The 14,035-nt window shown below is 42.3% G+C and overlaps 1 protein-coding gene across 1 annotated transcript; it reads left to right on the top strand.

Annotated features, from left to right (window-relative positions):
* Window positions 1–226: 226 nt before the first annotated feature.
* Window positions 227–13,577, top strand: HYAL4 (hyaluronidase 4). Its single transcript, XM_036425701.1, has 3 exons — window positions 227–1,177; window positions 11,220–11,309; window positions 13,176–13,577. The coding sequence occupies exons 1-3, from the start codon at window positions 227–229 to the stop codon at window positions 13,575–13,577; spliced, it is 1,443 nt and encodes a 480-aa protein (XP_036281594.1).
* Window positions 13,578–14,035: the final 458 nt, after the last annotated feature.

Below are 14,035 nucleotides of genomic sequence, written 5' to 3'. Positions count from 1 at the left end.
GAATACAAACTGGGTTACTACACTTGCTTCTATAACTCAATTTAGTTACAGGCCTCTTAAAAATCTTTAAATAAAATATACTTTAAAATGTAAATATGTAACAATAAGAATAATATCCACCCAATGTTTGAGCCTTTGTCCTCAAAATTGCCACTAACAGAAAATTACATCTTTCCACAGGTCTTGGAGAGTGCATAAAAGCAGACGATAACATTTCCGTCTTATCATGAAACTATTACCTGAAGGACAATTAAAGTTCTGTGTCCAACCAATGCATCTTACCTCGTGGCTGCTCGCATGTTTCTTTCTGAAGTCTATCTCATCTCTAAAACCTGCCCGGCTCCCGGTTTATCAGAGGAAACCTTTTGTAGCTGCTTGGAATGCTCCCATTGATAAGTGTTGGATAAAATACAACATAAGGCTAAATCTGAAAATGTTTCAGATGATCGGAAGCCCCTTCGCCAGGGCCAGGGGCCAAAACGTCACCATATTTTACGTCGACAGATTGGGATATTACCCCTGGTACACACCTCAGGGGGCTCCCATCCATGGGGGTTTGCCCCAGAACACAAGTCTGCAAGTTCACCTACAAAAAGTTGGCCAGGACATTAATTATTACATCCCCGCCAAAGACTTCAGTGGGCTCGCCGTTATAGATTGGGAACACTGGCGGCCTCAGTGGACCCGGAACTGGGGGGAAAAGAATGTCTACAGACAGAAGTCCAGAGAGCTCATGTCCGAGAGGCTGAAGAATGTGTCTGCCGCTGACCTTGAACGTCTAGCTAAAGCAGCCTTTGAGCAGAGTGCAAGCGCCTTCATGAAGGAGACCATCGAACTGGGGCTGAAGAGCAGACCCAATGGTCTCTGGGGTTATTATCTATATCCCGATTGCCACAATTACAACGTGTATGCCCCGAACTACACGGGGTCGTGCCCGGAGAAGGAGGTCTTGAGGAACAACGAGCTCGCCTGGCTGTGGAACAGCAGCGCAGCTCTGTACCCTGCCATCGGCCTCAGGAAGTCTCTGGGAGATGGCGAGAGCATTTTGCACTTCTCGCAATTTCGGGTGCGAGAATCCATGAGGATCTCCACCCTGACCTCCCGTGACTATGCTCTGCCTGTGTTCGTCTACACAAGGCTGGACTACAGAGATGAACCGTTATTCTTTCTCTCCAAGGTAAGATGTGACCCCTTGCCACAGACAGGGCACTTCCTCCCTGACTCCAAAAGAGCCATTTCTTTGTTAATTTAGGTCGTTGAAGAATTCCCAGTGAGTGGTCCTTTAGAAAGGAGCATGCATCCCCCTTTGACTACTCATCCGCTTAAGGTTTTAGGTAAGCAACATACATGTTGGTGATCTAATTCATTATTATTCTTTTAAGGATTGAAGTAAGGCGGGGCCAGGTTAAAGTGCACTGTCAACCAGAGGCTACCTGCTCCCCAGCTTTGTGCTCGTTGGAAAGGTTATTGAAACAGCTGGTGGTAAACAGGTTCAAGGTCAGAGAGGATGTCTGAAAAGGGAGTAGTTTGCTCACACATGTGGAAGTGCAAGGGAAGGTGCCATCTAAAATGTCAAGAGGGAAGGAAGTGATTTTTTTAAATGTAAAAGGCCAGCTTTGAGGAAAGGTGAATGAGGCACAGCAATGTGAATGCACTTCACACTACTGAACTGTACACTTAGGCATGGCTAAGGTAGTTAATTTTCTGTATGTGTTTTTTAACAGTAATTACTTTTCTTATTTAAGACATAAGGCAGTTGCAAATCTAAAAGTAGGTGAATTTATAGATTTGGCCATCTGGTTTATTCTCTCCCTCCCCCCACCCCCCCCACACATACAACATCATAATTTATTTTATAGCAAAACAGTGCTCAATACTATATAGCCTCCTTTTAGGTTCTTAAACTACCTCACAATTTGTAAATGTGAATTCACATTCCAATAAAACTAGAAAACTGAAAGTTGCCATACCAACCAATTTACTCAGTATTTATATAACTGCAAAATTTTATATGTAAAGGTGGACTTTATAGATTTTGGCTTTTATTTTTTAATATATTTTTATTTATTTCAGAGAGGAAATTATTTAGTGTTACACCAACAGACCCCCTCCCATAGCTTTTATCATGTAGAAACAGATGATTCCTCCCTTTAGGACAAAGGGAAAGAAACAAAGTTCTCACCCAGAAAAAAAATGTTAATAGAGTTATCCAATTCTAAAGTATCAGCAGATATATAACACCAGAAATAGGTCATGGCAACTCTGAAGTCTTTTACCTAAGCAGCACAATGGAAGGTTACAGTGCTGACTAAAAGAATACACAGATTTCTCATTAAACTTTGTTTTAGTGGGTCTCAAAGTTCTGTGACAGATTTTTGGTTAAGTTGTTTCCATTAAAAAATACCGATTTTAAAAAAGAATAAGTTAAAAAACTGCCACACACACAAAAGAACCAAGTGGTCCACAAAACATCATTCTTTCCTTCCAAAGATTTTGCAATGCATTGTAATAATTAACCAGTCTTTTACTATATACTTAAACTAGAGGCCTGGTGCACGGATTCAAGGAGGTAGGGGGAGTCCCTTAGCCTGGGCTGGGCTCTCTAACAATCCAGGATCCCTCAAGGAATGTAGCAGTGTGCCAAGGAAGGAGCTGGGCACTGCACCACTCGCACTCATGCCAGCTGGCTGTTCCTGCAGCCAGTGCTTGGTAATGCTGCTGCAGAGTCAGGAGAGGTTTGAGAAGACCAGGCTCCACTGGGCCCACAGGGACAGGACCCACACCGCCAATTCTATAGACATCCTGGAGGGGCAGGTGCAGGGCTTGTCATTTGGACCAGTTGGTGGCAGGATGCCATCCAGAGCTCCAAGCAGCGTCCTTCCACTGGCATCGCCATCTTTACGGGTGGCCTTCCTTCCCTTGAACCGAGGCATGTTAGCACTTGGCTCCAGCGTGTGGTCACCATTCCAACCACAAAATGGCATAAATGCTACTGTGTTAGGTTTGTAGCCCATGTTCTTAATGTAGGTGCTGATTTCTTTAACAATCTCCTCGTATCTTTTCTGGCTGTAGGGCAGCTCAGTGGAGTCCATTTTGTTAACATCAAACATCAGTTGTTTCACACCCACTAGGTAAGCCGGAAGGGCTGCTCACGGGTCTGTCCAGCCTTGGAGATGCCTGCTTCAAATTCTCCAACTCTGGCAGCAACAATCAGGACAGCACTGGCAGCCTGTGATGTGCCTGGAACCATATTTTTTAAAAATATATTTTATTGATTTTTTTACAGAGAGGAAAAGAGAGAGAGAGAGAGAGAGAGAGAATTAGAAACATCGATGAGAGAGAAACATCAACCAGCTGCCTCCTACACAACCCCCACTGGGGATGTGCCTGCAACCAACGTACATGCCCTTGACCAGAATCTAACCCAGGACCTTTCAGTCTGCAGGCTAATGCTCTATCCACTGAGCAAAAGAGGTTTCGGTGTGGAACCATATTTTTTATGAAGTCTCTGTGTCCGGGGGCATCAATGATGGCCACGTAATACTTGCTGGTCTCGATTTCCACAGGAGATATCAGTGGTGATACCATGCTCACACTCAGCTTTAAGCTTACCCACGAACCGGGATATACTTGAAGGAGCCCTTCCCCACTGCAGTAGCCTCCTTCTCCAGATGTTCGATGGTTCTCTGTCAGCCCCGCCACATGGTAGATCAGGTGGCCGGTAGTGACAGACTTGCCAGAATCTATGTGTCCAATGACGACGATGTGGATGGGAGCCGCCTCCTTTCCCGTTTTGGGTTTGACTTAGGGGTGGTTTTCACAACACCTGAGTTCTGGGATCAAACCCTTTGTGAAAAAGCCATCTGGTTTATCTTTGACTTTATGACCACGGCTAATGGGAAGTGGGTAAGAGCAATATGAGTTTCTAAAATTCAGTAGTAAATTCATCACTAGTAGATGGTTGTGTGATCCTAGGTTAAAACTTACAAATAGAAGTTTTATTCTGTTTATTTTACTTAAGTCACACACGTAGCCAAAGACCTCACACAAACCATGAGATTAACTTTTAAAATAAATAAACTTTCAGCCTAATTTTCCCTCCTCTTTTCTCCCTTGCCTACTCAATTAAAAAAAATCTAGAAATAAAAACTTAAAAGTAAATGACACACTGACTTTGGGACTTGAGTAATTCTACCTAACTTTTCTGTAAGGCGGCCTGCTCAGGTCTTCTATTTGTGATACGGTACAGTGGTGCTCTAAGATATGACGGGTTCGCCACAGTTCTTCTTTGTCTACCATTGCAGTGTCAGTTCTCCGGCATGTTGTAAACGTATAAATCCATAGAGATGTTCTGAGTGTTAGGCATCCGAAGGCAGAGATTCAGGAAACTCAGGGGAGAGCTCTACCATAGCCGGTAGGTATCTGTGGAGAGAGTAGGCTTACCCCTCAGAGGAATGACACAAAGATATGAGGACTTAGTACATGCTATGCATTTGACACCATTAATGAGATGGATAAGAAAAAAACAAAACAAAACAAAAAAAACCTCTAGCCCTAGCTAATTTGGCTCAAAGGTCCCAGGTTCGATTCCAGTCAAGGGCACCTGCCTGGGTTGTGGGCCCAATCCCCAATGTGGGGAGTGCAGGAGGCTGCCAATCAGTGATTCTCTGTCATCATTGATTTTCTATCTCTCTCCCTCTCCTTCCTCTCTGAAATCAATAAAAAAAATTTTTTTAAAGAACTAAATTAAAAAAAAGAAAGAAAAGCACACTCTATTGTGAATTGATATCTTTATTACCCAGAAAAATTAGAAACAAATGCTAGACATCGTATAGAAAGGGTTTAAAAAAGTTATCTAAATCTTTACAAAATAGTCTTGACTCTGGGATTGAAAGTTAACTACTACCTTCTTCTCTGAAACTTTTTCTCCTTTCCTGTGTTTGGCTGAAATAAGTTTCTTTCTTTAGTGATAATACATTCACTTTAGGAAGAAACAATAAACTTCAAGGCACAAAGTGTTCATTTCAGTGAGATTACTTTAGACTGCTGGCACATTCTTCACATTACCCAGACATAGAGAAAGCTAATTCATGAGTAGCTGCAGCCTCAGAAAAGCTCATGTTCTCTTGTGGGGAAGAGGAAACAACAGTTAGGATCTTATCTAGAAGCAGATTTCTTTGGCCATCCCAAGGTAACATTCTGTATCATTTGGAAAACTTTCTGCACTGTAAGGTATTTTCAAATGTTTGAAGCCATCAGTTGAACCACCATTTTACTTTAGCTATATGATGTCTAGCATTTGTTTCTAATTTTTAGAAACTTGATATTTATTGATACCAACACATAAGTGACCAGTAATGGCTTCCTTTTCTGATTTTCTCAAAGATATCTGCATTTTATAAAGGGTGAGTGTGTGTGTGTGTGTGTGTGTGTGTGTGTGTGTGTGGACACACCTGTAGTTAGGATTAGAAAAAGGATTAACTACCCAAGCCAGTTTGGCTCAGTGGATAGTGTCAACCTGTGGCTGAAGAGTCCAGAGCTTGATTCCAGTCAAGGGTACATACCCAGATTGCAGGCTAGATCCCCAGTAGGGGGCATGTAGGAGGCAGCCAATCAATGATTCTCTCTCATCATTGATGTTTCTATCTCTTTCTCCCTCTTCCTTCCTCTCTGAAATGAATAAAAATATATTAAAAGAAAAAGGATTTACCAATAAGTAGCAAATCTATTAACCTCTCCAGACTTCGGTGCCTCACTGTGCTAATCTATGAAATGGGACTGTATTACATGGCTATCCACATAGCTGAAGTCCTATGAAAGTCAAATGAGAAAATGTGTGAGAATTAGAAACAATACAGAAATGCATGTGGTAAAGCTATCACTTTTTATCAAGCATTCAAGCCTTACATTTGGGAGGGGAATACCTCAGAATGGAATCCCTGTCAGTAGCCACAACTTGGGGGAAGAATAAAGAGCAATTAAACACCTACATTCCTTACATATAAATACAACCTAGATATCATTTGATGTCTGCATTACATAATAATTCAAGCAGTCTCTTGACTGTAGATTTTAAGGTGATTTCCCCTGGAACAGATTAATATTCCCTCTGGGAATACACCAAGGAAGCTTATTAGTGATGCTCCAGCTCCAGACAGTGGGTACCATACATACTTGTGCTGTGGATTAACAGGGACAGAAATCCTAGTGTGGATTATGGATTATGAGTCCTCTGGGTGTCCATAGACTCTACTTCCAAAGACCACGAGCAAGGCAAATAGCGCTATACCATGCTAGGGCCTGGAAGACTTGTTGCTATTATGTCCTTTATTTTTTTATTTTTTTGTTTATGAGAGAGAAAGAGAGAGGGACAGGGGAAGGAGAGAACAACATCAAGTTGTGGTTCCACTTATTCATGCATTCATTGATTGGTTCTTGTATGTGCCCTGACTGGAGGTTGAATCTGTAACTTTGCATATCAGGACGATTCTCTACCAACTGACACAGGGTTTTGCTTTTTCTTTATCAATATTTCTTTATTTTCTTTATTTCTTCTTTCATGGGACATCACTCAGGTGGTCCCAATATACTCCCAGAGGCACTTTAACTATGACTTCCCTGAGTAATGCCCTTGCATTTTTGATCTCCCAAACAGCTATTCTCTGATTCATTCAGAACCCTGCTCTCAGTGAGGTGACGGCAAGCTAATTTGGTACAGAAATTCCCATTTACTTCTGCTACTTCCTCCTTATCTCCAGTCAACATCTGCATGAAGATCTGCCATTTTGAATCAGCCCCAATAAATTATCTTTGATAATGATACTAAAGAGAAAAGAAACTAATATTCTCTCCTGATATCAACCTTGCAAGGTGTGGCTTTCATGACAGACTTCTGTAGCTACCTTAACATGGATCAATAACCTATAAATACAAAAGGTAAATGCTGTGTCTCCCTCTAGTGATAATGCCATAACCCAAAGGCATTCATGGGAGATTTCCGGTTTTCAGTCCAGCAGGTAAGAAGCTTGAAAGTTACTACTCCATCTGAAAAAATGAAAATTCAGCTCTTCTTGGAGTCCTAAGGGCTGCGTTCTTTGGAGGTCTGCCCTCAGAATCGGATAGGCAGACAAGTGAATGTAGAGAATCACAACTCACCACATCAAAACCTCTGGTGAGCAGAGACCTCTGCAGACACCACTGCTGTGTGGAGTAGGGAAAGCTGAACTGTGACAAATAATCGTTGGAGGTTCTGTGTGGACAGATCTGAGAGAGTAAAAACACTAGGGACTCAGTCATGGGTAGTGGGGAGAGGGGTACACTCGTGTGAGTATTACCTCCAGGAGCTCATAGAGTCCTTACCTTGAACATCGGAGACAAATCCCCAAGTGCATCTGTCAGGAGAGGAGAAATGGAAACATTTGTGTGTGAGTGTTTTGGTTTTTTTCTCTATGTCTTTGGATCTATTTTGTCCATCAGTTTATTTTGTTTATAGATTCCACATATGAGTGAAATCATATGATACTTGTCTTCCTCTGACTGGCTTATTTAGCTTAACATAATACTCTACAGGTCTACACTGGAATTTTTATTTTTTATTTTTTAAATGTCTATTTTATTTATTATTATTTTAAAATATAATCCCTTGTTGTTGAAAATATTATATATGGCCCTCTTCTTCCCCCAACAGCCTTCTTCAGCCTCCTTCTTCTCCCCTCACTAACACGTTGTCTGTGTCCATGGGCCATGCATATATGCATTCAAGGTCCTTGGTTGATTACTGCTTTGGGAACCCCCCCCCCCCTCAAGGGACACACCCTTTTTGTTGGAGTTTCCTCACTCTAATGGAAACATTTTGAATAGGTACTCCAGAGCTTTCTGTTCTTAACAGAATGCACTCACAGGAGAAACTATTTAACCAGAGCCAAATCTACCTGGGTCTTTTCAGAGCCTAACTGATCTGGGAGAAGGAGATACTTTAACTTCAGTTGGCTCCAGCCTTCCCCTTAGAAGAAGGGAAATGCCAAACTCTAGCCCATTTAGCCAGCCTGTCCCCCTAAGATAGGGAAAAGCATATGTGAAGTTCATAATCTAGATATAGAGTCACTTCACTAAAGACAGACCTAATCATAGCACTGTAAACCCTTCCACCACCCCACCCACACACACACACATATTTTTTTTTAAATATATTTTATTGATTTTTTACAGAGAGGAAGGGAGAGGGATAGAGAGCTAAAAACATCGATGAGAGAGAAACATCAATCAACTGCCTTCTGCACACCCCCTACTGGGGATGTGCCCACAACTAATGTATATGCCTTTGACCGGAATTGAACCTGGGACCTTTCAGTCCGCAGACCGATGCTCTATCCACTGAGCCAAACAGGTTTCGGCCACACACACATCTTACTAGCACATTACTAAAAGCCTGTTTGTCGAAGTTCCTTTTATCACGTGTGAGCTATTTGCCCATCAAGAAAAATTAAAGCATGTCTAGCTATCAAGAAAAAAATTCCAAGACATACTAAAAGGCAAAAGCACAATTTGAAGAGACAGAGCAAGCCTCAGAACCAGATATAGATGGCAGGGATGTTGGAATGATTGGACCAGGAATTTAATATGTTAAGGATTTATATGCTAAGGATTCTAATGAATAAAGTAAATGTTATGCCTAGATTTCAAGGTCCCCAAGGACCACTAGGGAACTGAGTCTGATGCAAAAGTAAAGAGCCTTTATTAGCCGGCCAGGTGAGCAACTAGCCAGGTGACTGCTCTGCCATTCTCTACGCAGGGAGACCAGAGAGCAGCCGTGACCCTTTGTGTAGGACTGCTTTTGAGCACATTAACCACATCCTGTTTTTTTAGAACAAGTAACCCAAGACAAAACAGTTTTTCCCAAGCAAAGTCAGAGTCATGCCATTGATGACAATGTTGTTCACAGGTCATCCTGTTCTTCAGAAAGCTGACAGTGACCTATGAGAGAAGGCCTACATGCTGGGAAGGGGCTATGAGACCGTATCTCAAAACCTGGCCTGATGTCAGCACTGATAACTCCATCTGGGGAATGTCCATGGCCTCTCTGGAAGCATGCTCAAAAATTCCCACTCTCCAACATAGACTGCATGATGAACAAGGTTAGCAGAAAGAAGGGAATTCTAAGAAAGAACCAGAAAGAAATTTTAGAGATCAAAAACAGTGTAATGGATATGAAGAGTGTCTTTGAAGAGCTTATCAGATTGAACATGACTGAGAAGAGTCTTTGTGCTCCAGGGTATCTGCATAGAAGCTTCCAAAACTGAAAAGGAAAAAAAAAAAAAAAAAAAAAAAAAAAAAAAAAAAAAAGACTAAGACAAAACAAAAAAACAGAACAGAATATCTAAGGTAGCTGAGATCTCTGAAATTCATAGAAGGCCTGTAGGGGATTTGCCCCCTGCATGTCCTCCCCCCACACCCAGCAGATCACAGCATGACATCATGTGAGTATGATATCACTATATTCAGGGACATTCTAAAGTGAGTAAGAGGGAGGAGCTCCACCCTTTTATATCTTTGCCAAAAAAGGCCATGGACAGGCTTCATTCTGGGCACTTCCACTTTCTCACTTGAGCCTCACAAAATCTCCCCTTCCTGTCATGTTAGTGCTGACCTATTCAGCAGATGCTATGGTCATTGCAAATGGAAAGAGATGTGTGCCTGAAAGGGAAATCACTTAAAACCAAAATCATTTTTCATTTTGATAATGTCCAGAAAAAATTTTTTTTAATTGAGATTGCAAAACCATTAATTTGAGTGGTATCAAATAAAAGTATCAGATAAGGAGACTTATTTCTTCAGTATTGATCCTATATAATAAAAGCCTAATGTGCTAAGTGTCTGGTCATCCATTCAACCAATCAAAACATAATATGCTAATGATATGGTAAGGCTGCTCAACTGGTCGCTATGATGTGCTCTGACCTCCAGAGGGCAGACAGTTGACCATTCGACCAGTTCTTATAATGTGCATTGACTATCAGGGGGAAGATGCACCAACCTGTAGGTTAGCTTGCTTCTGGGGCCAGGCCTATTGGGACTGAGCAAAACAGAACAGACATGCCCTGGAGCCCTCCTGCAGTCCCTCACAGGTTGGCCAACCTCCCATGTCCCTCCCCAATCATGCACTGGTGGGGTCCCTCAGCCTGGCCTGGGCCCTTTCCCAATCTGGGATCCCTCAGGGGATGTCGGAGAGCTGGTTTTGGCCTGATCAGGCCAAGGGACCCCACTGATGCACGAATTTGTGCACTAGGACTCTAGTATTAATATAAAATGTCCCAGGCAAAATACAGCTAAGAGTTCTGCTTTTCTTTGCCACAAAATCACCCAATTACATCTTCCAGCATATATAACTAATGGGGGACTATTTTATAATTTAAGAAACTTATTTAGGAAATATATTCTAGAACTTTATTTAGGAAACCAGTTGCATACATTCAAGTCTGAATTTCCCTCTGAGATCAAGGGATCCCAGTTAATCTTTCTTTTTTCCAGTTAATCTTTAAACACTAAAATGATGATCATTTAGGGTTATAAAACCAAAATCTCCCTGCTGAAATTCAGTTTTCATCTATCTTAACCATGTTGATAAAAGTTTCAGCAGGCCTACTAGAACTTGATGAGTCATAAGTAAAGTTTATTGAGACAGGTACTCTGATATTAAACACAAATGATTTCAGGGACCAAATAGAAGGGCCAGATCCAGATCCTGCAGCTTCTCCTCACTGAGCTCCTTTGCCTGGTCCTGGGATCCAAATGACACAAAATCCTCCCAGTCACTGCAGAGTCGATGCTCTCAGCGGAGTGTTGCAAATGGAAAAGGTAACTTAGCGAAGAGAAATCTGAGCCATTCCTCACATTTGGAGAAGGAAACTTTCCCATTCTGTTTCTGGGTCCTATACATATAGCAGGTTCAATGAAACAACTTTTGGTGGCTATTAACAGGCTAGTTGTCTTCAAAATAATATCTTGTTGGACTAAATGTGTTACTTTAAAAATAGTTGATAGGTTTGTCCATAGGATTATAGAGTGTTAATTTCTGAGCCTTGGATCTTTCAACATTTTTGTTAGCCTGAGAAAATAGAAAACAGTTTCATCCGATTGGACTGAACTCAGCCTCCAATCCTAATTCCTGGCATGTTGTCTTATATTCAAATGAATGATGAACTCTACTCTCTTCAATCTAGCAAGATCTAATCAGGACCATTGGAGAAAGTGCTGCCTTGGGAGCTGCAGGCTTTGTTATTTGGGGAGACATGAATTTAACTTCATCCAAGGTAAGACCATACCTAGAAGGTCTAGTTCATGCTGTTTAAAGAATTTGCTCTGTTTTCCTAGAGAGCTCACTTATCAGATGTCTCATGGCTTTCCCAGTAAAGCTGCTTTAGAAAAAAGTCCAAACTAGTGCCTGATACACAGAAGGAGCTCAATAAATATTAACTTTTATTAAAGATAGTAATAAGGAAGGCAGGTGGGAGGAGGCAATCAACTAAAGACCTTGTATGCATAGATGCATAACCCCTGGACCTTAGGGTGCTGAATGCCTGGGTAGGGAACTGGAGGGGGTCAGTAGGGGAAAACGGGGGGGGGGGGGGGGGAACATATGTAATACTTTCAACAATGAACAATTATTTTTAAAAAGATAGTAATAAAATACTGATATTTGTTGAATGTTTATGTGCTAAGATTGTACTAAGTGCTTGATTGTTTTGGATTTGCTCACTTATTAATCATAATAACCTTTATGAGGCAGGAGCTACTATCCTTATTTGCAGCTGATGAAATAAGAAGAAACTGAGATAATAGCTAGTTATGCTAGTTAGTGGTGGAACTGGCATTAACCATACATAGTTTCATTCTGGAGCCCTTGCATTCAATAGTCACATAAAATATGTTACATCCTATTTTGAGAAATAGAAACAGATGGTAACTTTTTAATCCTCACATTGAACTTATTGTTCCTCTAGAAGAAATCAGCTGAAAATTAATGACATTTCAAATAAGACTTATGTGGCTCTTCAACTTTCTCCCAGCTCAGACACTATTTACTCCAAGAAGTCTTCCCAGTTTTCCCTAACCCACATGAATCACAATCTCTTCTGTATTTCCAGATGTTGTGTGATTATATCACTGTAGTGCAATGTATTTTATCTTAACCTATACCCTCAGCCATTTTTGTTAAGTTGAATTTTTTGAATGTTCATAATCACCTCATATTCTTCAAATTTCATAGCCTCAGTCTGTTGCTACTAAGATACTGTCCATGAAATTATTTCTGACAACACAAGGTTAAAAGCCTCCTCTCTCCACATATGAACTAGGTAAAAACGGACAGAATTAGTTCTTGTCTCTCCAGGTGTGACCTTTCCCCTCCAGCCTGTGTGGCTCACGAGAAGAGCTTGACAAGGAAGCTGACTGCACACACCGGCTGGCCTCTACTTAGAACCATAATAGGAGACACACACACAACACACAAACACACACACACACACACACACACACACATACACACACACACCTAGTCAGCTTCCTTGCTTTCCCCTGTTTGAATTGAGCACAAACAACCAGAACCCAGGAGAACTGATATTTGAGCATCATTAACAGGAGCATCCAGAAGGCAGGGCGGTAAACCATCACTCCTAGAATATGATGCTTCAGGTTGTAACACAGCCACGAAAGGTTCCACAGACCTGAAGGGTGGCAGGAGAACAGCAGGGTAACATGGTTTCTACCCTGGGTCTGCTCCTCTTTCTTTCACACCATTAAGCAGGGAACTAGAAGGAGGAAAAAGGATGTAAACTGGAAGAAGGCAAGGCCACGTCTGCTGACTCTGGGGCTCGTCTCCAAGTTCACCTTCTCGATCTCCTGTGCCTGTGACTTCTCCCCCTTCCTGGTCTGGGTCCCCTGTGCCATCTGCCTGAGCAACTGGAACCGAGCTGTCCTGTTTCACTTGATGTTTCCTGGATCCAGAATGCTCTAACCCTATCAGTACCACACACACACACACGCACACACACACACACACACACACACACACACACACACCAAAAACCAACCAACCAACCAACCAACAAACAAACAAACAAACAAACACAAAGCAAAAACCACACACACACTAACAGCGTTTGTTTCTACACGTCTAGGGCAACTGTACCAAGGTGAAGCGGTTTATGAGCTCCGATTTAGGAAGCTACATCGTCAACGTGACCAGCGCCGCGGAGTTGTGCAGCCTCCGCCTCTGCAGGAACAACGGGAGGTGCGTGCGGAAGGCCTGGAAAGCCCCGCATTACCTGCACCTGAACCCTGCCAGTTTCCACATAGAGGCCTCTGAGGACGGAGAGTTCCATGTGAAAGGAGAGGCGTCCGAGGCAGACCTGGCAGCGATGGCACAGAAGTTCTCCTGTCACTGTTACCAGGGATACGAAGGCGCTGACTGCAGAGACCTGGACACTGCTGACACCTGCTCCGGGTGCTGCCCTCCCCCTGGCTCCCTGGGAACGCTGTGTCTGCTGCTGTTAGCAGGTCATTCCAGCATCCGGCTGTGAGCTGACTGAGGCCAAAGGCACTTGTGTGGTCTCCAGAGCAGTCATTTAGGAAAGAGAGAAAGCCTACAACAATCTTTCTCTGGTGAAACCCACTGAGAGGCATTATGAGTAGACATGATGGATGCCACTGAACATAAATATATAGTAACAGAGCACTCTCTTTAGCTTCAGTTTAGCTGAGAAACCAGACCCAGGAGTAAAAATCAAAGCTCTCTTTTTCCTTACAGGAAAGTTGTTTTTAAACTGGAGCTAGTATTTTTAGTCTTTTTATGAACATAATATATATGTAAAGTATGCCTATAAATATTAAATTACTGATTTCAAAGACTGGTTTGCCAACTAGCAGTTGAGTGGAGAGGCAGATGACTAAGTAATCATCTGATTCAGCAACCAGGGTCCCCTCAGGTGTGACCTGGCCATCTGGTCCCTGGAAGAGGTCAAGGGAGAGCCCCTGCTCA

Source organism: Pipistrellus kuhlii, unplaced genomic scaffold (genome assembly GCF_014108245.1).
Source record: "Pipistrellus kuhlii isolate mPipKuh1 unplaced genomic scaffold, mPipKuh1.p scaffold_m20_p_10, whole genome shotgun sequence".
NCBI classification, from domain to species: domain Eukaryota; kingdom Metazoa; phylum Chordata; class Mammalia; order Chiroptera; family Vespertilionidae; genus Pipistrellus; species Pipistrellus kuhlii.
This window is presented reverse-complemented; position numbering and strand designations above follow the sequence as displayed.

Coding starts and splice junctions, on each gene's coding strand:
- HYAL4 (XM_036425701.1), top strand. CDS start 227: ATGAAACTATTACCTGAAGGACAATTAAAGTTCTGTGTCCAACCAATG. Junction 1,178..11,219: donor CGTTATTCTTTCTCTCCAAG/GTAAGATGTGAC, acceptor TCTTCAATCTAG/CAAGATCTAATCAGGACCAT. Junction 11,310..13,175: donor TGAATTTAACTTCATCCAAG/GTAAGACCATAC, acceptor CTACACGTCTAG/GGCAACTGTACCAAGGTGAA.